The 24,870-nt window shown below is 57.6% G+C and overlaps 1 protein-coding gene across 1 annotated transcript; it reads left to right on the top strand.

Annotated features, from left to right (window-relative positions):
- The first annotated feature begins 1,653 nt into the window (after window positions 1-1,653).
- LOC144250443 (NACHT, LRR and PYD domains-containing protein 4-like) lies at window positions 1,654-15,709 on the top strand. Its single transcript, XM_077793284.1, has 9 exons — window positions 1,654-2,014; window positions 3,379-4,942; window positions 6,148-6,309; window positions 6,699-6,866; window positions 9,474-9,641; window positions 10,314-10,484; window positions 13,278-13,448; window positions 14,494-14,664; window positions 15,640-15,709. Exons 1-9 carry the CDS (start codon window positions 1,654-1,656, stop codon window positions 15,707-15,709), a joined length of 3,006 nt encoding a protein of 1,001 aa, XP_077649410.1.
- Window positions 15,710-24,870: the final 9,161 nt, after the last annotated feature.

Consider the following 24,870-nt stretch of genomic DNA (forward strand, 5'->3'; position numbering starts at 1 on the left):
TGCTGAGCTGAACTGTGGGGAAAGCGAACAGGCTGGAGGGTGTGGGAAGGGCACATTGTACTCCTCCCTGCTTTTCCCAGTTGGTGGAGGAACCCAAAGTGGAAGCTCACAGCGACGCCCCCAGACCCCAACATTCAGGGAAGCCCTCTCCTCCTGTGCAGACTGGAGGTGAAAATGGCTGTTGGTTACAGAGGGAATGTCAGATTTTGAGGGTGGTTTGATCATGGGAATCTGCGGACTTGCCACTGAAAGAGTCAGGGGCCCGTGGTGTAGGTTCGGACTTGCCCTTGCTCCGGAGGGCAGGTGTAAAAAGGTAGGAACTCATGGGTACTGGGGAGAAGGGAGCCCAGCTCCTGAGGGATGAGTCCTTGAGTTTTGCTCATTTTCCTTCTTTCTCTAGGATTCCTTGTCTCCATATTCACTGTGCTTTCATTTAGGAGGAGTTTTGCACATTGGGGCAGGGACTCCTGCGAGGACGCTGCCGAGTCGGGGGCCAAGTGCTGCGTCTTCTGTCCCACGTTCACTCTCCTCTCCTTTGGGGCTCTCATAACAAGTGTTAGGCCCTGTCATCCTCCCTGTCTGGTCCTCTCTGCTTTTTGTCACCTTGGGTGACTTCTCGTGACCCGTCTTCCAGAGCACAACTCACCTGCCTCAGCTGAGGGTCACACTGCCTGGGTTTCCTGGGGCTACCAGAACACAGTGCCACCAACTCAGTGGCTCAGACCAGGGAGGTTGGTGACTCAGTCCCGGGGGCCCGGCTTCCAGAGTGGAGATGTGGGAAGCCAGGCTCCTTCCTTCGGAGGCCTGGGCGGGAGGTCGCTCTGTGTCCACTAACTTCTGCTCCTTGGCCTGCTTGGGCTTCTCAGTGGCATTCTCCCGTCCTCTGGGTCTGAATGTGCCCCTTGGGGAAAAGACGCCCACCTGTGTGGCTTAGGGGCCCAGCACACTGCAGAAGGACCTCACCTGAAGTCGGTTCGTCCACCGTGGCCCTGTTTCCAACCCAGTTCACCCTCTGTGGTTCTGGGGGTAACGGCGCCCACCTCTGACATCTGCAGGGGGTCACAGCCAGCCCTGAGGACACACTGCTGTAGTCGACATGCTATTGCAGGGGTCAGGGGAAGAGTCTGCAGACTTGGTGGGGGTGGTAGAAGCCTGTATGTGTCTGGGAGAGCATTTAACATGCGACTGTGGCAATCGGAACCCCATCTGAACCCCCTGTAAAGAGGGCCCCCTCCCGGAGCAGGAGACCCTGCACCAGGAATGCAGTCTTTTGCAAGAGGTCCACCTCTGATCCTGAAGCTCACTCCACATCAGGAAAAGTCCAGCCCGAGGCTCTCCCACAGCCTGGAAGGGCAGGCCCGTGCCTGCTGCGACTGCCACCGTCTCTGTGTGGCAGCTGGCTGTGGCAGAAGGCTGTCTGTCTGCCCGGGGAAGCTTCTCTAATGGTGACCCTGGGGCTCTGTAGGGCACCGCCTGAGCTGGGTCGCAGGCAATGCGGGTGGACAGGTGGGCCAGCGCAGGTTGGTGTCCGAGTCACCACTGCTCTCATGCCCACGTCAGTGAGGACAGGACGCAGTTGGGGGTCCCCAGCCCTCACCCAGGACCAGCACGAGGCTGTGCAAGGCCCTTTCCTCTGAGTAACTCGGGGCCACCATGACGTTGCCCTCAGGCTGTCTGATTCCTGGTCCTTCCTGGTCCCCGTCTCTGAGCATCTTCCTCTCCGGCCTGGACGAGATGGCAGCGTCCTTCATTTCTGACTTCCGCCTCACCTGTTTCCTGGATGAACTCAAGAAGAATGAGTTCCTGCAGTTCAAGCAGCTGCTCAAGCAGGAGACTGTGCAACGCGGCCTCCAGCCCATTCCCTGGGCGCAGGTGAAGAAGGCCAAGCGCCAGGACCTGGCGAGCTTGATGACCCAGCGCTATGGGGAACAGCCAGCGTGGGACCTGGCCCTCTGTCTCTTCCCCAAGATCCACAGGAAGGACCTCTGTGACAAGGCCTCCAGGGAGAGCTCAGGTGAGTGGTGGGCTCCTGGGGAGAGCGCAGGGGGCTGGGGCGCAGGGTCTCCAGGGGGAGCCGAAGTGGGGAGAGCTGCCCAGGCTTGGGGAACAGCCTCATCCCCACCTCAGGGGCAGAGAGGACAGGTGGGCGTGGTCACCAGAAGCCACCCACAGCTGGGAACTGTCCTGGGCCCAGCTCCCCAGGCAGAGGGCTGTGGCTGGGTGCAGACTGCAGCAGTTGACAGCTGCTGCACCAGGCACCTGGAGCCCAGGTTACCAGGTCAGGTGGGTTGGGTGTGGTCAGGGCCATTTGGAAAGGCCCGGAGATGCGGGTGCCCCCCAGGTTTGAGTTGATGCCCTGGGGGGGACTCCATTCATCAGGTAGAGGTGCAGGCAGGACAGCTATGACCCCTGGGCTGCACACCCCTGGAGGGCCAAGGTGGTGGTGTGCATGGTCCTTTGCCTGGTCATTCGGGGTCACTGGAGTCTGCTGCGAGGTGCCCAGATGGGGCTCTTCACGCTGGTCCTGGCCTCTTGGCCAGCCGCCTTCCTCAGCTCCGGCTTTCCGGCTCTGCCTGTTTAATAGTGGTTTCCACCACAGGTGGTCTCCCCGCCTCCCCCAGGACCCCCATTACACCCTCAGGATAAGGCTCTGTCCTTGTGCGACCTTGGTCCTTCCCTGACCTTGGTCCTTCAGGGAGCGACCTTGGTCCTTCAGGGAGCGACCTTGGTCTTGGCTGCTTTCCTCTGTGGAGTCCTTTGGAGCTCTCTCTTCCAAACCTGAGAGCTGGCTCAGCCATCCCTGATAAATTCCTTGGCCTTCATTTGTGCACTTCCCGTGTTCCTGCAGCCCTCTGTGCCCTTTCAACCTCACCTGTCTGCCACCTAGAGGCAGGGTCCCCTCTGATGTCACTCAGCACCCCAGCCTTCCTGTGTCACCAGAGCCTGTGGCAACTGCAGAGCAGGACCCAGCCTCAGCTCAGCCTGAAGGGATTCTAGAAGGCTCAGCCCTTTTGTTGCTTGGCTTTTGATTGGGCACCACAGCCCAGAGGCAGGGTCCTGTCCCCACACAGAGCTCCTGCTTCCGCATGGGGAGGCCCCTCCCAGGTTTGACGTGCATTCCACTCTTCAATTGGACGCCAGCAGGGCTTTGCAGTTCCTTGCTCTCCTGGCACAGGTGAACAGGTATGTGTGGGGGTCTGGAGCTGGTCTGGAAGGCCTTGACCCTCAGGGCTGTCTGGTTGGTGGTTTAGGCTGTGGCCACAGCCTGCAGGCCCTGAGGACATTGTTTCCCATAGGAGAGATTCGGGTTGAAGCCTTCAGGTTGTGCGGGGGTGAGACTCTGATGTGCTGTGTTTTTCTCTTGCCCTTGCTGACCAGCAAATGCTTATCGAGCTCACATACAGGAGAAGTTCATCCGCATGTGGTCCAAGGACGCCTTTACTGAGATCCCTGGCTGCTTTGACCAGACATTGACCCGTGAAGAGCATGAAAGTCTGGAAGAGTATTTCACTCCAAGGGTACCCAGGAGGCGTCAAACGGTCATCCTCCTTGGAATACCAAGAATAGGGAAAACGAGGTTCTTGATGAAGGTGATGCTGGCCTGGTCAGACGGTACCCTCTATCGGGACAAATTCTCTTTCATTTTCTACTTATGCTGCCGAGAACTGAAGCAGCTGAGGGTGACCAGCCTGGCCGGGCTCATCTCCAGAGAAAGGCCCGATGACTCTGTCCCCTTGGCGGACATCGTGGCCCAACCAGAGAGGATCCTGTTCATCGTGGACAGCTTAGAGGAGCTGCTGTGCACCCTGACGGAGCCCGAGTCGGAGCTGTGCCGTGACTGGAGGGAGGAGCGCTCAGTGAAGACGGTGCTGAGCAGCCTGCTGAGGAGGAAGATTCTCCCACAGTCGGCCCTGCTCCTGGCTGCCATACCCGGGCGCCCAGAAGGTCTGGAGAGCAAACTGGACCACCCAAACATGCAAGATCTCAAACCCTTCCAGGACAGCCATGTGAAGGAGTATTTCTGCTGCTCCTTTGGAGACAGGGGCCGAGCCATGGCAGCCTTCAGCTGGGTGCAAAACAATGAGCAGCTCTTCACCATGTGCCACGTCCCCCTCCTCTGCTGGATGGTGTGCACCTCTCTGAAACAGGAGATGGAGCGCGGCAGGGACCTGGCAGCCACCTGCTGCAGGTCCAGCTCTGTGTTCCTGTCTTTCATGTTTCAAGCGTTCACACCCAAGGGCGCTACTCGGCCCAGCCAGCAGGGCCAGGCCCTGCTGAAGGCGCTGTGTTCCCTGGCCGCGGAGGGCATGTGGACCGACACGTGGGTGTTTGGCGAAGAGGAGCTCAGGAGGAACGGGATAGCGGACACTGACGCCCACACCTTGCTGGACCTCAGGCTCTTGCGGAAGTACAGCGAGTCGGGGAGCTCCTACTCCTTCAACCACGCGTGCATGCAGGAGTTCTGTGCGGCCATGTACTACCTGCTGGACAGCCCCCGCGACCACCCCAGCCGGGCCGTGAGGCCCATAGAGGCACTGCTGCTCACGTACTTCAGGAAAGACAGAGCCAGCTGGGTGTTCCTGGGCTGCTTCCTGTATGGCCTCGTACATGAAAGTGAGCAGCAGAGGCTGGATGCCCTTCTTGGGATGCAGAGGTCGCGGGAGTTGGCGCCCCAGCTCCTGGGATGGCTGAGGAGCCTGGTGGAGGTCAAGGAGCCTGAGGAGCAGGTGGAGTTCCTGCTGCTCTTCTATGCCTTGTTCGAGGTGCAGAGTGACGCCTTTGCCAGCCACCTCATGAGCAGCCTCCGCGAGGCCCACTTCCCCCTTCGGGAGAGGCCGGACTTGGCGGTTGCTGCCTACTGCCTAAAATACTGCCGCAGCTTGAGGGAGCTCACTGTCTCAGTCCCAGAAATCTTTCCGGAAGAGGGGGGACCAGACCCCATGTGAGTCCCTGCTGTCACTTTCTTTCCATCCTTTTTCAGAATCTGTGTGTGTGCTCACAGGGTGTTGGTGACGGGCGTTTCACGGGGATTGGGGTCACTGCCTGCCTTTTCTGTGCAGTAGTCTTGACTCGTCTTATATATTACTGTTTTTCTTTAATTAAAAATATTTTTAGTTGGGGCTGGCGTTGTGGCTCAGCGGTAGAGTGCTCACCTAGCACCTCCTAAGTACATACATTAAATATACTTATTTTTATGTCCAACTACAACTGGAAATATTTAATGAAAATATCTTTACTTGTAGATGTTCACAGTAGCTTTCTTAATCTCATTTTGACTTGGTGCTGAGCATCCAGCCTGAGCCCCCCAGGTGCAGGGCTGGGCTCCACCGCTGAGCCCCAGCCCTGGGTCCCTCCTCCCTCGTCTTTCCATGGTGCTCCTGGATGGGCCACGTGTGCTCTCAGTGCACGGCAGCTCTCCTGGGAAGCCCGTGGCCTCGTCCCCGAGCCTTGCCTTTCCTAGCTGCACGGGTCTCCTCACCAAAGCAGCAACAAGGACTGTACTGAGGGAGGAGGCCGACCTCCCTGGGGCGCGATCCCTTCCCTTTCCTTCCAGGCCCTGGGCAGGCTTCACCCTGGGTCACTCCCTGGGACCAGGCTCCAGATCCCTGTCCTCCCCGCTGCAGACTGGTGCTGCTGTGTTCTGAAACTCCTGGTTGACTCGGTCAGCCACCAGGTGGACCCTCCTACTATGGTGCTGCAGGGAGGAAACGGGACACACAGGTCACGTCAGCCCACCAAGATGGCAGGGTCAGGATGGGGCCAGGGCCAAGTTGGAGGCCAGGAGATCTGGCTGGAGGCTGGCTCTGGCCTCCTGCCTCCTCTTTCCTCTAAGCAGCCTCCACTGGTAACAAGGGAGGGTCTCCCACCCCAGGACCTGGGTGGGCTATGGCTTTGCTGGGGGCTGTCTTGAGCTGGAGGATGCTCAGAGGCGTCCCTGGCCCTGCCCTGGTGTCAGGAGCCCTGGCCCTTGGGTAGCACAGGCCTGAAAGGCGGCAGCCTGGCCAAGGTCCTGGCCGAGAAGTGACCCCAGGAGGAGAGCTGACCTCGTTCTCCCCCTCTTGGGGTCCAAGCAGGTGACACTGTGCTCAGAGGCTGTGACTGCCTTGAGGTGACCTTGTGGAGAACCTCTCGTCTCTCCTGTTACAGGTCGAGCCGTACTCTCGTCTGGTGGCGCCAGATCTGCTCTGTGCTCACCTCCAATGAGCACCTCCAGAAACTCCGGGTGGTGGAGAGCAAACTCGGCAGGTGGACGCTGCTGATCCTGTGTTGTCAGCTGCGACAGACCACGTGCCCCGTGCAGAGCCTCGAGTGAGTTGAAGATGGGCCTGGGGTGTGGAGACTGCTGACCTCCCTGCCAGCCTGAGGAAGAGGCTGGACCCCAGGGAGCTGTCTCAGCCCAGCGCCCTGCTGCCCGGGAAGCTCTCCCTTGGTGGTCGGCCTGTGCGTGCATTGTGAGTCCCAGAGGCCCCCTGGGCTCTGCTTCCCCTAGAAGAAGGAAGACCCCATGGCTTCTTCTAGTTCTGCCAACCACACCGTCTCCAAACGTGGCCTTTGGGGGTAAACCCACCCAGGCCATTGGGTCGTGGAAGTGGCCGATGGGTCATTTATGGCGCAGGGGTGACCACAGCAGGGGTTCATGCTGCACTGCTGGAGATTGGGTGGATCAGAATCATGCAGAGTCTCCTTTGCTTTTGCAGGACAAGAAATGTTTCCTTTTCCTGTGAGACCGGGATTTTCTTTGAGGTGTTCACCAGTAACCCAAACCTGCAACACCTGAGCATGACCTCCACCCAGCTCTCCCACGATGAGGTCTGGGTCCTCTGCAGTGCCTTGAGCAACCCGGTGTGCAACATTCAGGAGCTGCTGTGAGTGTTGCCCGCCAGCCTCGGGGTGGACTCCAGAGAGAACTGGGCTACTTTCACGTGGGCATCTCTGTCCTATTTCCTGTCCCTTGGGTACAGAGGTCTGGTCTCCAGAAATCGAGACCAGGATAGTGAAGTTAGATTCTAAATCGAGTCGGGCGCTTTGCAAAACCCCAGTTCAGCTGTGGCACAGTCTGGGCACAACGTAACCCAGGAGAAGTGCTTCCGGTGCTGGTGGCTCAGTTTGGGGAGAGAGGGACACTGGAACATTTAGGGCAGGACCCCCTAAGGCCTGAGAAGTGGAAATTTCCCTCAATGGACAAGAACCTTTGGTTACATTCTCTGATCCCATGGGATTGGCCTACACCCCCAGGTAACCTTTTGGACAAATCTCCGATATTGCTGGTGGAAAGAGTCTAACTGGGGAGTGGACCACAGGGTTTCACTCTCAGGTTTCAAGATGGGAAGACTGTGGTGTTAGAGGCCTGGTGGTGCTCACCTCTGGCGATGGTCAGAGGCAGGAGAGGCTGGATAGTGACCAGGGGGGCCTGGACACTGGTCATGTCACCTGGACTTCCTGGGGAGGGTATCTTGGCCAGCCCCTGGCCTCTCTCCTGGAAACTGTGTGCTGTCTGTTCTGCTTCAAGCATTTTTAATCAAACAAGGACTCATCCTCTTTGCTCTCTGGTGCCCACAACTTCAGGTCCTTTTTTTATTTTTGGTCTGAGGAATGAGTCCAGGGGCACTGAACCTCAGAGCCACGCCCCCAGGTGTTAGGCCCTCCATAAGCTGCTGAGGCTGGCTCTGATTTTGGGATCCTCCGGCCTCAGCCTCCCTAGCCCCTGGGATTCCGGGGCTGGCGGTAGGGGGCCCTCACCGTGCCCAGTGATGTTCACACACTTCCGACAGCGCTTTCTCTGCTGTTTTTTGGGGACTCCTGTCCTGAGCTTGAAGACCCAGATCCGTTTCCCGATAACAGCTTGGTCGGGGTACAATACGCACCCCCATACCCCGAATTTGAAGAGTGAATCTAGAGGTCTTAGCAGAGGCTCAGGGGTGTGCAGCCATGAAGACCTTCTGATTCTGGAAGGTCTGTGGGAACTAGGAGGAGACCCTACCCACGAGTGCATGCCCGTCCTCTGGTGTCCATCCCCGGGACCCACGGACGCGCTCGAGGGTTGATGGATCTTCATGTTCTGCACGTCATGTTTCCCTGGACTCACTGCCTGGGATCCTTCAGGAACAGCTTGAGTCCCTGAGCGCCAGGTTGCCACGCTGCCCTCCCGTGTTGCCCCGTCCGTGCCTCAGTCCTTTCCTGGCTCAGTCCGAGTCCCCTGCCGGGACCTGCTGCCTAGTTTCTGGTCTGCCCTGGACAGTGGTGAGGTTGCTCTGGCCTTTGGCTGTGCTGCTGTTGCCATGGCGAGCCCTGGGGGCGTGACGCCCTCCCATGCTGTCCTGCTTTGTCCTGGGCGTCTGTGTCTCCTTGGAGGGACGTCCACCCTCCCCGGAGCATTCGCTTTTGGAGCGAGTGGTCTCTGTTGCGCAGTCCAGAGGGTTCCTCTGCGTTGTGGGTGCAGGCTTCGCGATGTGCGAGCCATCTGGTTGGCACACAGCCCCGCTCTGTAGGGTCTCGGGGACCACCTCTTGTTTCTGTGCTCTCCTGTGTGTTTTGTGTAGCCTGCGAGAGACCATCGCCTACCCCAAGGTCTCAGATCATTTTCTGAACTTTTTCATTGTTGGGAAGTTTGGTCTAATGTGTTCTCGTTGTTGATGGGCTTTTACTTTTAGGTGGCGCTAGATTCAAACCCAGAACCTCACACATGATGGGCAAAGGCTCTGCCCCTGAGCTGCAACCCCAGCCCAATCATTTAGACTCTGAGGTTTCAATCTGTGATCCATTTTGAATTAGTTTGGAGGTAGGGTATGATGTGGGCCAAATCCTATTGTTTTCACTTCTTGAAAATATCTTGAAGCCACAGGCATCTTTAGACCCAGGAGCTGCTGCAGAATCACCCTGGGGAAATGTCAGGGCTGTGGTCAGAGGCTTGGTGGTCATACCTGCATTGACGTGCACCTGTGTAGGCTGTGAATGTGTCCATTCTGTCATCCGGGGGCTTAGGGCACGTGTGTGCCCACGCGCAGGGACAGCCCCCGAGATGGGAGTCACGACTACAGGCAGAGAACCCCCTTGGGCTCAAGTCTTCTGTGGGATGCTGTCTAGGAGAGGTCACCTATGCTGGGGAGGAGGGTGGCACTCTCCCTGAGCAACGCCAACCCCACCCTAGTGGGGCAGGAGTTGGAAAGGGGATGTGCTGGGGACAGCATCCTGAGTCCTCCAGGAAGACTGCCTGGTGTGGTGGGAGGCACAGGCTGGGGAGCAGGAGGGGCCTCGCAGGACACGGATCCTGTGTGGGGCCGCCCTGGGGTCAGGGAGGTGACTTGGTGGGTAAGCACAGAGTGACTGAGTCTGGGCCGAGCTGTGCAGACGGGGGCTGGGGGTGAAGACAGGATTCCCCAGGAGGCTCCATGAAGGACAGGCCCTGGCAGGACTAGCACCAGGGGCCAGTCCAGGCAGGGAAGCCCAGAGCATGTGGTGTCCCCTCCCTGCAGGCTTCAGGACTCGGGCCTCTCCGCTAAGGATTGCAAGGCCTTGGCCTGGATGTTGGCGATAAACAAGAAGCTGACGCTGCTGGACGTCAGTGATAACAAGCTGGCTGAGGGTGTGCCCACACTGTGCGCGGCCTTGTGCCACCCAGACTGCACCCTGCAGACGCTGGTGTAAGTGGACTGGGGTGGGCAAGGGACATGCAGGATCCCGGGTCTCTGCGCTCTGTCCACCAGCAGCAGGGCTTCAGGGCACCAGCTGAGGATCCACGGCTCGAGGTCCAGCCCTGGGTCTGCTGCTCTCCTGCAGTCACTGGGCCTCCAGGCTGCGGGCTGCCCCTCTGTGAACAGGAGCAGAAGCGGCCCCTGTGGGGACCCCGCTCCCACCTCTGCTCTGTTCTTTCCTGTGCCCCTGGCTCTCTCAAAGTGGCAGACCGTTCCTTGTAAGAAGCCATTAGAACCTGTTAGGATTCTCGAGAACCCGACAAGCTGAGGATCTGGTACCTGAGATGACCCATGCACGTCACCCTGCTCCTCACCCGTTCTCTGGGCAACAGCCTCAGGGGGCAGAAGGCTGGTCCCAGGACGGGGTGAGATGCAGAGTCAGAACTAGAACTGACAGATTCTCCCATCTGAGCTGTGCCTCTCACCCCTGGTTTTCTCATGAGGCTCTGTGTGTGTTTCTTCTTCCTGCCTGTCTCATGTAGGTAGGGAGCAGTCAAAGGGGACATTGGGTCCCCATGAGTTCATACACAGGACCACAGAAAGACCACCTTGAGCATGCAGGTGAGCCATCCTTGGGACCTCGGCCCTCACTTGACCTGCTGTCCCCTGCTTCCCCCCCAGGATGGCCGGCTGCCAGATCTGTGAGCACTTCTGCCCACACCTCTCTGAGGTTCTCCTGAGAAACGCAAACCTGAGCCATCTGGACCTCAGCAGCAACCCCCTGATGGACGAGGGAGTGGCACAGCTGTGTGAGGCCCTGCGACAGCCCACCTGCCGCCTGCAGACACTGTGGTAGGCCGTGGAGGGTGGCCTGGTAGCCAGGCCCTGCCCCTGGCTGGGGAGGCACCTGCTCAGGAAGGACAGTGTCTGTGCCTTTCCCAGGGAGGCTGAAGGCTGTCAGGCTGAGGTTCGGGTGGAGATGCTCCTGTGAACCTCAGATGAATATGTTGGGGCAGGTCCTTCAGGGGCGCAGGCATGGTGACCCAGGGAAGGGCCCTGTGGTGGGCAGAGCGTCGGCCTAGATGACGGGCCTGTGTGCCCAAGGTGAACCTGTGTCATCAGGAGGGAAACAGAGCCCACCCTCCAGGGGAAAGGTGGCGAGGGGGACCTACCCTCCATGTGGGGATTCAGGCTGATAAAGCCAGGGAGCCTCCCGACAGAATCCCAGGAAGCGGGAGCTCAGCGCGTCCTGATCAGGTGCCTCCCTGAGAATTCCAGGCTCCAGGGAGGAAGGGGGGAGGTTTCACCTGATCCCTTAGGAAATGTGAGCGTGAACCTCGTGGTCCAGGCTGCAGGGACCTTGGATGCCAAGAGCAGGAGGAGACGCGATCTCCTTCCTGCAGTGGTCGGTTAAGCTGCCGGTCAGTCTCTGAAAGAAGCCACTACAACCTCAGCACGATATTTAATAATGGGCGAGGAATAAACCTAAGCTGTAGTCTAAGTGTAGTCACGTGAGGTTCTGCCCAAATCCTTCAGACTGGATTAAAAATCAAGAATCCCAAATAGTGTCGGCCAGACCCCCGTAAAAATCCTTGGAACAATCCTCTGTGGGGGCAGATGATGGAGGACATGAGCCGTGACCTTGACGCACTCCAACTGGATCTTCCAAGGTCAATAAATTCAACCCACTGAAAAGAACCTAAGCTCCAAGGAGATCAGGAACAGTGGCGAGAAGACAAGAGAGAGGTTCCCCCAACCTCAGACTCGTGGGTCAAACCGTTGCGTGTTCTGCTTCAACAAAAGATCACCTTTCAACTCTGAGGAACAGGGACCCCGTGGAGCAGCAGACACTGGAACACCTAGAGATGAGGGTCAGTGTTCACCTCATAGATGCTTTGCACAGTGGGTTAGAACTAATGGAACAAAGAGTGGCCAAAGATGGGGCACACTTGCCCAAGAGGTACCGGGGACTGAACCCAGGGGTGCTCAGCCACGGAACTACACCCCAGTCCTCTTCTAACACTTGTTCTTGACCAAGGACAGGGACTTTCTAAATTGATGAGGGTCTTGCCAAATAGCCGAGGCTGGCCTCAAACTTGGGATCTTCCTGCCTTGGTCTCCCAGACCACTAGGGTTACAGGCGTGAGCCAGTGTGCCCAGCTCAACATTGTCTCAATTGCCAAACCACAGAGATGCAGCTAACAGGAGAGAAGAAGCAGATGGCACCGACAGCCGAAAGGGCCCGAAGAGTGCAAGTTCTTTGCTGCTCTCTGCAGAGGGCCACTTTTGTCCACCTTCTCCCGCAGAGTGTGCTGCCGGCCCTGCATGCTGTGTGAAATGTTGGAGTTGCAGTACACAAAGGTGAAATTGAGCAGGGAAGTTGAATCAGTTTACTAGCTGGATCACGTGGTGGCACACTCTCCTCATCCAAGCGGCTCAGGAGGCTCGAGGATCAGGAGTTGATCAGCAACTGAGCGAGGCCTTAAGCAACTCCGTGAGACCCCGTCTCTAAATAAGAAGGGCTGGGGAAGTGGCTGAGTGGTTAACTACTTGAGGGTTCAGTGTCAAGTCCCAAACTAGTTAATAATACAGCTTACTTACCGGTGTATCAAGTGCTATGGCTCCAGTATGTAATCCACACAAGAATCAGTGAGGCTCTGTACATTTCTGTCCTGAGACTCTACCTGGCTTACACTCTGGCGCATCTCGGGACAGAGGAGCCGCTGTCCAGTGCTCGGCTGCAGGGAAGCGTGAACACTTCTAAACCATGCACACAAGGAGATCAGCCGCCCGGTGTGGCTTAGAAAGAAGCCTGCACCAGCGACTCTCACTAAACCCTCACGGAAGAGCAGTTTTGTTAGAGCGTTTGCATACGGCAAAGAGAAGAGAGCCCCACACAGACACTGGAGGACACGGTAGTCTGGATAGCAGCGACACCTGGACCGTGGGAAAGGACAAGTGCTGTGTAGTGCCCTCTGTGAAATGCAGAGGCACTAAGAAGCCCGGCAGCAGCAAGGGAATTCCAAAACTCTGTTGAGGGAATTCACCCTGATTTGTCCCAGCATCAGAATGGTCAGGGGGAGGGTGGGGCTCGCAGACAGAGCTTAGGCTGGGCAGCTGCAGGGCCCTGGGCCCTTCCCCTCCTCCCAAAGGAGATGCTTAGAAAAAGGTCAGTGCGGGCAACTCTCTCTACGAACTGGTAAAAAGTAAGAATCTGCCTAAAAGACAAAGTCGGCATTCAGACCTATCCCTTTAGTATAACTCTTGGAAAATTATGAATGTTTAGGAACTTCCTCGACCCGGTGAAGGAAGACGTTCATCATGAAATGTAACTGTAGGTCCTCGGGGCACAGGCTGTGGTACTTGGCCTATGTCCTGATGCCTCTTGAATGTTGCAGTGCACCCCCTGAGAGCAGTACAGCTCTCCCCAGGGCCCCAGGCTTCGGTCACCTCCAAACCTCATGTCTGCCTCTTGGTTCTTCCAAGAAGGGGACCATCACACTCTCCTCCAGGACATGGTTGTAATGGTTCTTAGTTGTGGTTCTTCTCTCCCTGCGCCTAGTCTATACTGAGCCTTTTCGGCCTCCTACAGGCCTCGGGAGGTGCACGGGATAACAGGTCTCTGTGTTGGCTGTTGCCATACAGTTTGCAGAGGTGCGGGATCACTCTGAAGATCTGTCAGCACCTGGCTCTTGTCCTTGAGAGCAACCCAAACCTGAGAATCCTGGATGTCGGGGGCAACAACATAGGAGATATCGGCATGGCGTTCCTGAGCAGAGGTGTGCTGCACCCCCACTGCGGCTTACAGAAACTCAGGTGGGTGCTGGGAAGCCGCGGGTGCATCCTCACGGTGGCAGAAGGACAGGCTGATGGGCAGGAGGAGACTGAGGGCAGCCGCACCTGGCTGCTGGTGCACACCCATCCACCCCACTGCCTTGGCTGGGAATGGCTGGTCTCACCCTGGGCTGTCGGGCAGGTTGGCTGGCAGCTGGGGACGACCCTGAGGCAGCCCACGTCTCATTTAATGCTTAGTCCGGCTTCTGACATAGCATCTGCATGTGCTCATCAGGCTGCCCTAGCAAAGTGTCACAGACCAAGAGACAGAGATGCCCTGAGCGCACGTCACTGGGTTCTGGAGGCCTCTGGAGGCCGGGAGTCCCAGCTCAAGGTGCCCTGGGCTGGTTCCTTCTCGGGGCCTGCAGGGAGGACGGCTCCAGGCTGCTCCTTGGCTCCCGGTGCCGCCTCCTCCCTGTCCTCAGTCTTCCCTCTGGGCCTGTGGGCACCTGGACTTCCTGTTCCTGCAGGGACACCAGTTGGAGCCCGCTGGGGTCCACCCTCAGTGCCTCCACAAAGACTGTCTCCAGTGCCGTCACACCTGGGCTGGGGTTGCAACACGGGCCCTCTGAGGGGACACAGTGCAGCCCTGAGCAGCGCCTTGGGGGTTCCACGAGATCAGGAGGTGTACCAGGCTGGTGTGTTGGGTCCCCCGTCCTCCCAGTGGCTAGGGAGCCTGAGGCAGGAGGATCACAAGTTCAAGGCCAGCCTCAGCAACTCTGGAGAAGTTCTCTCCAAGTAGAAGGGATGGGGGATGTGGGGCAGAGTAGAGCGACCTTGGGTTGGACAACCAGTGCAAGAGGAAGAGAAACCTAGCAGGCATCCGAGGGGAGGCCAGAACTGCAGAACCTTGCTTCCAGGGTGCCAGGTTACTACTCAGAGTGAGGTTCTCAGCCCTGGTCCCTGTCCAAGGGCTGGGGAAAGGGCTCTATCACAGAGGAAGGGGGAGGCCCAGGGGCTGCCCAGTGAGCCTGGGCGGTCTGGCTGGAACCACCCCGGGCCGCTCCTCACATCCTCTCTGTTGCAGCCTGAATTCCTGCCAATTGACCAGAGCCTGCTGCGAGGACCTGGCTTCTGTCATTGCCCACAGTCAGACTCTGCATGAACTGGACGTCACTGACAACGCCCTCAGCCCTGGTGGTGTGATGCTGTTGTGCGAGGCCACGAGGGGGCCTAGGTGTGTCTTGCGCAAGCTCAGGTGAGCTGCAACTGCGGTGCATGCCCTGTGATGTGGCCAGGCACTGCCACCCAAATCATAACTAGAACTTTACACTCATGGGGATGGAGGGGTGACCTACAATGCTTGGCTTTTCAGTGGTGCACATGGTTCCCCCTCTCAGTGCAGAGTTTAGCAGTATGTGAGGCGTCCTGTCCGCTATTCCCCAGGAAGCTGGGTGCTGGGTGATTGCCCGGCCGTAGGTGAGCTAGGTGGAACTGTGGGGTTCAGTGGGTGAGGCTGTGAGGTGTGTGTGTGTGTGTGTCTGACAACCGTGGGGTCGGAGCCTTTTCGCTGCTGTGATTAGAACACCTGACAGAACACCGCAGAGGAGGAAAAGTCCATTTGGGGCTCAGGGTTGCAGAGGTCTCAGTCCCTAGAAGGCCAGCTCCCTTGGTCGGGGCTCGAGGTGAAGCAGGGCATCATGGCGGAGGAGAGTGGCGGAGGGAATCCTCGCACGTCAGGGTGACCAGGAGGCAGGGACGCCCCTCTCCAGACACAAACATCTACCCCAAAGGCAGGACCCCGAAGGCCACCTCCCCCAGCCTCCCCCTTGGCCCCAGTCACCACTCTGTTAACCCCTCGGGGGCGAAGTCACTGAGTGGGTTGAGGCTCCCGCAAGCCGATCGTTTCTCCTCTAGTCCTTGCATTGTGTGGCCGTGAGCTTCTAGGGGACACCTCACATCCGAACCCTACACACTGGCTAATCAATGCCGTCCCACCGTGACCTGAGAAGGAGCTGTATTTACAAACAGAACTTCATATTTGGGAACAAATTACATTTATAAGTTATGCTCAAATAGACCTAGATTATACAAAGGTGTAATGTCTGTTGATTTGTGCCATTGACAGTTATGAACACGTCCTTCCCATTGCACTCTATAATTCACTAGTAAACACATTAGGACACAGTGGAATGGGATACACCATTGACACATCACTCTTCTCCACCCTCAGGACCAAAGCAATCCCAGGCAGCTACCGGCCCCCGGCTTCTAGGAAGGAGCCCGTGGACTTAGAACTGTAGCCCCCGCCCCAGTGCGCAGTGCTCCTCCTGTGGGGACGTGGTGCCTAGTGTGCAGTGTGTCCTCGCGCTGTGGGGGGACCCTTGGGTGCTGGGCCCGTGGCTCTCCCTCCAGACGATGGCGACCCATTCAGAGTGTCGAGTGCAGGGGGCTGATGTTGATGGTGGACCGACTTGGCTGTGTGTCCTGAGCCTTGGGCGTCTGCATTCAGTTCTGGCCCCATGTGTCCAGCTCGAGTCCTGGCAAGGCTCTTGTCCTCTCCAATTACCATCTTCTCTCTGCCAAGTAGCAGTAATGGCATGAGGCGGGGTTGAGGATGTGCGTCCAGTGACCCAAGTACGTTGGAACTGAATGGCCAGCACTGCTCTCTTCCCACTCCCTGGAGCGTCTTGCCAAGATGCACATTGAGGGGACAGTACATGGGGACGGGGTTCACGCCTGGGAGTGGCATACGGAGGCCTCTCAAACAGGAGACACATGTGTCCACAGAAGAAGCAGGACACAGGGCCCCGACCTGTCATGTCCGAGTCAGTGTGTCATAGGGTGCAGGCGGGGCCCAGAGAATCACTGGGCCTTGGGTCCTGTCTGCACCGCGTCTGGTCACTGCTCAGAGCTGACGAGGTTCAGCGTCTTGCTCCCCAGTCGTGGGGATGTGGAGTCCTCGAGGTGGCTGTGAAAACGGAACAAGATGTGGTGGGACACCCAGGCCACAGAAATTGTTACCATTTTGTCTCTGTAAAGCATGACTCCAACTCCATTGGCTTCTCGCCCCCAAACCCCGGGTCTGTGTGTGCCTGTATATACGTGTGGGTGTGCGCGTGTCCGTGTACTGCGGCTTCCGACAGCAACGCTGGTCAGTGGCGTCTAACTGGCAGCCTGAGATGGGATGTGGTCCAGTTGTTGAGTTGACGTCACAGAAATTGGCCACGCGACAACTGGGGTTTGGGAGGGTGGAGTCCAGGTGTTGAACACTCACCAGCCTCCTCCTCTCATCACGGGGCATCTGTCCTTTGAGCATCCCAGGATCTCTGCGCTCTGCCTGGAGGAAGTGAGGGACCAAGGTGAGATTTTCAGTGTCACTGACACAGGGCTGTTTTCTGTTCTGCAGAGTCAGCAAAACTGCACTGGGGAGTTCCTGGCAGGTTCTCAAAGCCAAGGCCATGTCTCCCGGTGTGATCTCCGTGGAATAGTGATGGAGCACCCATGGGGAACCAGGCTGCAAGCCCATCCCTGCCACCCTGCCACCCTGATACCCGCTCCCTCTTGGGGACAAGTGCAGGGGACAGCAGGGCCTCGCACAGAGGTGTCCCCTCCCTGAGGCACTGAGCTCCTTCCCTTGTGTCCTACAGGGTATGGTCTTTAATTTGTTCTGTGGCCTTGGAGAAGAGGCTGAAAGACCCTCTCACTAAATCTTCTACACTGTCTCCAAGGACATTTTGAAAACCCAATAAACTATCCTATCTCAAAGCCCTTGGGAAAACCCTGAGATGGAATTTGTCACTGGTGAATGACAAGCAGGAGCGCGGGTTACACATGGCCGCCTCTCAGGTGACTTGGGAAGGTGCTGGCCACACTGACCGCCTTCCTGACAGTTCTTCTTGGTCTAGGGGCTCTTTTCTTCTCTCCCTGACAAAGGCTTTCTGCAAACGCATTTCCACACAGTCCTTCCACCTCACACTGCAAGTGGAGGCAAACCGAGCCTGTCCCTCCCTGTCCCTGAGCCGCAGGCAGCCCTGTCATGAGATGGGTCACTGCCTCCAGCACCTGTCCTGTGCTCAGCTGTGTCCTGCAGTGACCACACTGAGCTTTTCATGCCTTACCAAGACCACGCTGGGGACACTATGCTGCAAGCCCCCTTCACTGTTAGTGTGTCCTGTGAGCACAGATGTGCACTTCAAAATGGTGCACACCTGTCCTTCCAGGGAATCAGGAAGCTGAGGCAAGAGGCTGGAGAGTTCAAGGCCAGCCTCAGCAGGTTGGCAAGACCCTGTCTCAACAGCAAAAAGGTATGTTGTGCATATTGTACCACAATAAAATGGGGAGGCTGAGGATTGGGAAAGTAGAATGTCCTACTTAATGGAGAACACCCAGGACTCCCCAACCCAGGGTGACAGGTGACGGGAACCTGTTCTCCCAGCTCCCTGAACTGTTCCTGGAGTGCCTGTTCTACCCTGGGGCACAGTGACCCACCTGTCCCAACAGGCCCTTCCCAGCTGGAGGTCAGGGGAAAGCGGGAGGACAGTGCTGACCACGGAGCTCCTGAGCTTCAACCGTCCACCCTCCCAGCAGCAAGTCACAAGAGCATGGAGTGAAGGAGACCGTGACCACCTGGGTAGCTAGGTGCACAGGGGCCCACCACACAGCAGGCCTTGCCTGTGACTTAGTTCCTGCAAAGGCTGAGGGGTGAGGAGAATGTCCCTGGGTGTGAGAAGATGAGCTTGGAGGGCCCGGGTGACGGACGAAGCCCAGGAGCTGTGGCCCTGGCGGGGGCCTTCCTGAGCTGGCCCTCCCCAGCACAGCTCTTGTTACTCCTGGAATCCACCCCCAGGTCTCTAGCCAGAACTCTGCCCCACAAAACTCTAAAAGGGAATAAAATTTGAATAACAGAACGTAATTCATTCATCCCAAAGAAAGCCATGCTACAAGTTCCAGTGTCCTCCTTGATAGGAAGAAAACAATCCCCAATTCACATGTCACCCCAAGAGAACACGCAAAGCCATCCTGAGCAGAAAGAAGGAAGCACCGACAGTCGGCAGAGGCTGGCTTCAGAGCAGCCCAGAGCAGTGGTTGGCCAAGTGCTGGTGCTGCAGGGAACAGACCTGAGGACCAGGGAACAGAAGAGGCCCCCGAGGTGCAGGCACCTGCACAACCAGTTTCCAACAGGTCAAGAGCAGAGTGGGGCAGGGGCAGCCTCTGCCAGAAAGGCTGCTGGGGACAGGAAGGAAGTGAGACCCTCAGCTCCCACCCAGGACACCAATGAGCTCAGTGTGGAGGGAGGCATCAATGGAAGGCCCACAGCTGACACTTGCAGAGGCACATGCAAGGCCAAGCGCCTGACATCAGTCTGGGCAGAGAGTGAGGCACTAATGGGCCCTAGAAACTGTCTGCCAGGGTGACAGGGAAGAAGGTGGCTGTCCCCTGCCCCAGGACACTCAGTGCTCCCCCCTGTGCAGGCCAGCAGCTGCCACACCCCCTCCCCTGCGCTTCTAGTTACCTGTGGGCAGGTAGGCGGGCTCTCACGTCTACAGTGCACACAGCTGGACAGCCAGGATCGACTCCTTGGTGCAGAGCACGTCACACAGGGCGCCTGAGGTGACACCTAGCGGCAGGGACCAGGAAAGGGTCTGAACTTGAGGACAGTCTCCCATGGAGCCCAGCAAGGTGGAGGTCCCCAGGGGTCCCCAGCACCGCAGTGCAAGAGCCCTGGAAGGCTAGACTGTGGGCAGTCGTGGCCCAGGAGGCTGTAGCTCCTGCAGAGACCCGGAGGGCGGGCAGCAAACTCCTGATCCTGGGGCAGACTCTGGCGGGACCAGGCAGGCAGAGGGTGCCCAGGGAGCCCTGACCACCTCTCCGACTGCCAGAGAGCTCTCTCAGCCCACGCAGGAGGCTGGGCAGAACGCAGGCCTGAAATCGTGGAGGCCACCTAGAGTGACCGCTTCTGTAGGAGAACCCCAGGGAAGCGCCCATCGCAGACAGGAGACTTCAGGAACCAGCCAGGGCAGCTCCAGCTGCACCTGCTCAGACACAGCGCAGGCCACAGAGTGCGTCAGCCACAGGCACCAGGACTCCACCTTTAAGGAATGGCTTTCAGTTGGCAGTCAGAGAGCCACCAGAGAAAGGTGTGAGGACTGGAAAGGGACAGGCAAACCCGTCACAGATGATCTGACTGCAGAGAAGGAAACCCACAAGTCTCCCTAGAAATCCACCCTGACAATAAGAGAGTGGGCACACACGGCGGCCGGCCAGAGAGCCCTGACAGTGCACAGAGGTCCAAATGCAGATGGAAATGAGAAGCAACTACAGAAAAGGCGCCTCAGCCCAGGAAGGAGGAGGGAAGGAAAGGAAGGGCCTCCTTTTAACTCAACCCTGAGGAATCCTCAGGTGAGAAAAGCAGGAAGTTCCTTCCCGCAGGACCTAGAAGGAGAATGGACCCAAAGGAAAGAGAGCCCCCTCCCGCGTGGAAGGCTCCCACCGAGGCGGGCGGCCTCTGTCCATCAGGATCCTGGGGCTGAGACTCGCGCCCAGAATGCCACTTGACCGCTCCACAGGCATCTCCAGGAACATGCTGGAAGGGAGAGGAAGGAGGAGGAGACCCTGCAGACACTGGGCCCTAAAGCCTCCTCCTGAGGGCAGAGGCCCGACAGAGGCACAGACAGGCAGACAGACAGGCGGCCCAGGAGCCAGGCGCAGGATCAGTCCCCTGCCCCTCTGACAACAGGGCGTCTCTGGCGGGTGGAGGGACTGTCAGTAAGTGTCCTGGCCCAGGTCTGATTCCCACAGCACCCCCAGGACCATCTCCAGGTGGTCAGAGGCGCGAATGCAGAAAGGAGTTGGAACCCCAGAAGCCCCAGGAGGAGACGCCTTAGTGACTCTACAGCCAGGCCCTGGACGTCCCTACCCAAGATCAAACTCCAAAAGCAGCAGAGGAAAGGAAAGCATAAAGGTTTCTGAAGCCATCTGTAGTTCTAAAAAATACTTTAGGCAAAGCAAAGGCCACGGGACAAGCTGGGAACTCTGTTTCTCTGATTCCTGCGGAGCTCGTCAGTGCTGAGGAAAACCTGAAATGGACTGGAGAAATCACCCTTCCAAGACCTGGGGACCGTGAGATGCTGATCGAGTCACAGGTCCCATTTCTTACTATGTAAAAGGGAGGAGACCTCTGCCTTTCACTCTGTTGGTGGGGCTTCGAGCAGACACAGCTGTCAGAGGGCTGCTGGGGTGCAGGATGGCGGGTCCCTGTGGGAAAGTACACGTCCTTAGGACACCTGGGGAGTCCCTTCCCTGGCTTGAGGCCTAAGGTGAGGGCAGGGCAGGGCACTGACCTGCGAATGCCAGGTGACCGTGAGCCAGGGAGGTGGAAAGGCCAGATCTTGCTGGGGCTTAAGCTGCAGGAGGGTAAGGGCATCCCTGGGGCGAGGGTGGAAGTGCTGCTGGCCCTGGGCCAGGTCTCCTCTGCTGGTCCCTGTCCTTCAGGGCAGGGTGGGTCCGGGAACTGGGCGGAGGACAGCTGAGATCCGCCTTAGGGAGGAGGAAGTGCGCCCTCTGGGTGCTTCCCTCCCTGGAAGCGCTCCTCTCCCTGAGGATGACTGGGCCCTGATGCCCTGTGCTGGGTTAGGTGGGGGTCTCCCCAGCCCTGCAGCTGGGGCATGGCCTCAGTGGGCAGGGCCCAGCTCCCTGGGTGGACGTGGAAGTGTTCAGGGAGCTGCAGTCCAGCCTCCAGGCTGCCCCCTTCCTGGCCCAGCCGCTCCACCCAGCAGTTGAGGGCATTTTGTTGTCCAGCGCCCAGGCTTCCGGGTGGTCCTCCCATGGACTGAGGGAGGGGAAACTCGGGAATTTGGGCTGCACTTATGATGTGACCTTTTTAACTGATATATTTCTCCTCCACCGCACCCCGTCAGCCTTTGCTGCGTCCCCCTAGGAAGGCCCCTACTCCCTGGCTCCCGCTGGCCTGCTGTGCGCCACCCAGGGCCTGACCCTCGGTGGTCTCTGACATCAGTCTCCCATGGTGGGCGATGGTGAGGTGGTGCTGGTCATTGGGTGAGGTGGCCTCCACTGTGGTGATTTCTAAGCCTGGCCGCCCTCAGGGTTCACTGAGGGGACAGCGTGGAGGGCTGCCCTCGGCAGGTGACCCTCAGTCCCCACCAGGTGTCTCTGCCCTGGTCCTCTGCCCCTGGGTGGGTGCCAGCCACACTGAGCCTCCTGTGCTGAGGGCAGGGTGCGTGCTGGAGGCAGCCCACCTGCACTGAGGGCCCCGGGCCCTGTAGGGTCCCTCTGCTCTGAGCAGGGCCGTGTCTAGTGATGCCAGGGCTTAAGCAGGGTGGTGTCCCCAGCGTCCCGAGCAGTTGGCGCTTGTTTGCTCTTGAACCAGTGGCGGGCCCTCTTCCTGCCTCCATAGGGACATGGGGACAGTCAGGCAGGACAGAGCAGCTGGACACGTCAAGCACAGCACATCACTGTGGCCTTGGGTTCCACGTTGTCAGTGGTGTTCGAGTGCATCGAAAGTCCCGGACCAGCTGGACACTGTGGCCCAGGCCTGTGATCCCACCAGCCTGGGAGGCTGGGGCAGGAGGACCTCGAGTTCAAAGCCAGGCTTAGAGACTTGGCGAGACCCTCAGCAATTCAGCAAGTCTCTGTCTCTAAAGAAAATATAAAGAGGGGCTGGGCCTGGGGCTCAGAGGTGTAGCACCCCTAGGTTCAACTGTCAGACCAAGATGCAAGAAAAGACCACTGACCCCAATTAAAATCAAATTAAAGCAAGCTTATTATTTCGGCCGGCCGGGCTGCCTTTCCCTCCCAAAACAGTGGGAACAAGACAGCACCCCAGCTTTCCCGCAGCCCAGCTTTATAGCCCAGAAAGTTACACAAAGGGGGGTTAGAGATAACAGAACTCTGACAGCATCACACTGATGGCAGTTTACATTTTTGCTGGCCCCAACATCAGAATTTATGAGGACCATTAGAGCCTCAGAGAGGGTCCTTGTCTGGCCAGGAAAGGCCAAGATTTGTGAGGCGTCACTAAGTTTCAGAGAGGGCTGCTCTCTGGTCAGAGAGCCAGGCAGGGGTGAGTTCAAGGCCCGGGCAGGCATTCCAAGCAGGTTCAGAATTTGCGGTAATTTACAGTAAAGCCGAAATTAGCTTTCCATGGGTTTGTGGCGAGATGGCTCCCAGTTTTAAGAAAAGGTCAGGTTGGGTCTACCACAACCCCTAGTACCCCACCTGCTACCCCCCAAAATTAGAAGGAAGAGCAGTTTTTTGGAGCTGCTCACATTCTTTGCTCATTTCTCGGCCCTGAGCTGTAGATCCTCTCCATGGAGTCGAAGAGACAGCTATCTAAATATTCCTCATAAGTTTCATGTGTATTTTTACCAGTTTGTTTTCTGGAGAGACGTAAGGTCTTATTGATTTGCTGCTTTGGGGGTTTTGGAGGGGGATAAGAGTGGAGTGAGTTCCCTGACGACTTCCTTGGCTTTTCTCCTGTTGGACTGAAATGTTCTGTTCCATCTACCAATTACTTTCAGATCAAGTACAAAGCAGGGATTTGTGGACACCAATATTTCAAACATGAGCACATCTTCCTTTTCTTTTCCTTCTGGGAATTGGGGGATTGACCCCAGGGTGCTCTAAAGCCTGTTTTTTTTTTTTTTTTTTTTTGGACAACGGATCTCACTGAGTTGCCCCGGGCAGCCCTTGAATTTGTGACCCCCGTGCCTCAGCCTCCCACGTCACGGGGACAGCCACTTCCCTGATCACCAGCTGAATTCCAGGTCGTGATTGATCTGGGGGTTCAAGCTCTCTGCAGGGGGTGCCTGCCCACCTGGGAACGTAGTTTTTACCCTGGTCCTTTACACCCCATGTGCCTCAATCTGCTTTGGTGCCAAAGGTAATGTCTACCATGGGGCCTTAAGACAGTGGGCCGAGGATGTGGGGAGGACGATGCTGGACAGAAATGCTCATGGCTAGCGTCCCCTCTGGTCCCTCTGGGTCAGCGGGGCAGCTCGTGGGCCCAGTGAGTTCACCGCTAGGCCTGGGTGCTGCCGCTCTTATCCTAAAAGGCCTTGGTGGACACGGTGAAGCTCTTCCTGCTGGCACGGCCACTATGTCCCTCGAGACCTCCGCATCGGCCCCAGTGCTCCTGCGTGACGGACCCGTGCCTGGGTCCCCATGTGGGTGGTGTCCTCGGTTTCCTGAAGGTGCCCAGGTGCACACCTGCTCTGCCTGGGAGGTCCACCCGGGGCACTAGGTCAGGGGTCCCTGGGGTCCACCTGCTTGTGCCTGGCAGCCCTGCTGACTGCCCTGTGAATGCACTGACTCCCAGGGCCACAGCAGTGCCCAGTGTCCGTCAGGAGCAGCCCTCCAGGGCTGAGAGGCTGCCTACCCCAGCTCCAGAGGACGGTGGGTGGGGAGTGGATCCTGAGGCCCGCTGCTCGGCCCTGCGTCCCTCCTCCCTGGGAACTGCCTTCCCAGATCCTAGGCCCACTTCAGATGGCCTCTTGGAATATTGATGGACCAGGTGGAAGTCCCTCATCCGAAGGACTCACAGATATTTCAGTAGTGCCAGCACCAGGACTGTTCCCTGCGATTGTGTGACTTGTGCTACGCACACAGCAGCCCTCGGCTGACCGGATGCGGTGGGACAGACTGGTGGCAACCCCCGGGAACCCGACTGCTCTGCCCTGCATGTCCACGAGCCTCAGCCTCAGACGGGCATGTTGAGCCTCACCTGTGCCAGGGGCAGTTTGGGGGACGGCGGGGTCATAAACACTGTCCCAGAACTCCTAGTGACAGGATGGACAGGATGGCCACTGATGCTGGGTATTTTTTTTTTTAATGTTTTTGGCACCAGGGATTGCACCCAGGGGTATTGACCCACTAGCTGCATCCCTGGCCCTTCAGAAAAAATGGCTAATTTTCAGGCAGGGCCTCACTAGGTTGCTCACAGTCTCGCTAAGTTGCTGAGGCTGGCTTGGAGTCTGCGACCCTCCCCAGCTCTCCCTCCCACAGCTGCCGGACACACACCTCTTCACATCCTATGGGACATCTTCCAAGATACATCAAAGAGGCCGCAACACAAGGAACACATTAAACATCAGAACCGCATCAATCGTCACCTTTGATGTCAGTGCGATCTAGAAATCAGTAACACGGAAATGAACTCACTCCCGGATAAGCAATGAGTCAAGGTGAATGTAACGATGTTTAAACTTTTCTTGAAAGAAACAAAATTGCAAACATAACATCTAAACCCAGGAGAGGGGCTGGCGTTGTGCCTCAGTGGTGTAGCACTGGCCTGGCATGGGTGAGGCACTGGGTTCAAATCTCAGCACCGCATATCAACAAATGAATAAAATAAACGTCCATCAACAACTAAAAATATAAATATGTATCTTATATAACCAACCCAGGGGACCCAGCAAAACCAGTTCCAAGAAGGAAACTTTTAGCA

Source organism: Urocitellus parryii, chromosome 15 (assembly GCF_045843805.1).
Source record: "Urocitellus parryii isolate mUroPar1 chromosome 15, mUroPar1.hap1, whole genome shotgun sequence".
Taxonomy (NCBI): domain Eukaryota; kingdom Metazoa; phylum Chordata; class Mammalia; order Rodentia; family Sciuridae; genus Urocitellus; species Urocitellus parryii.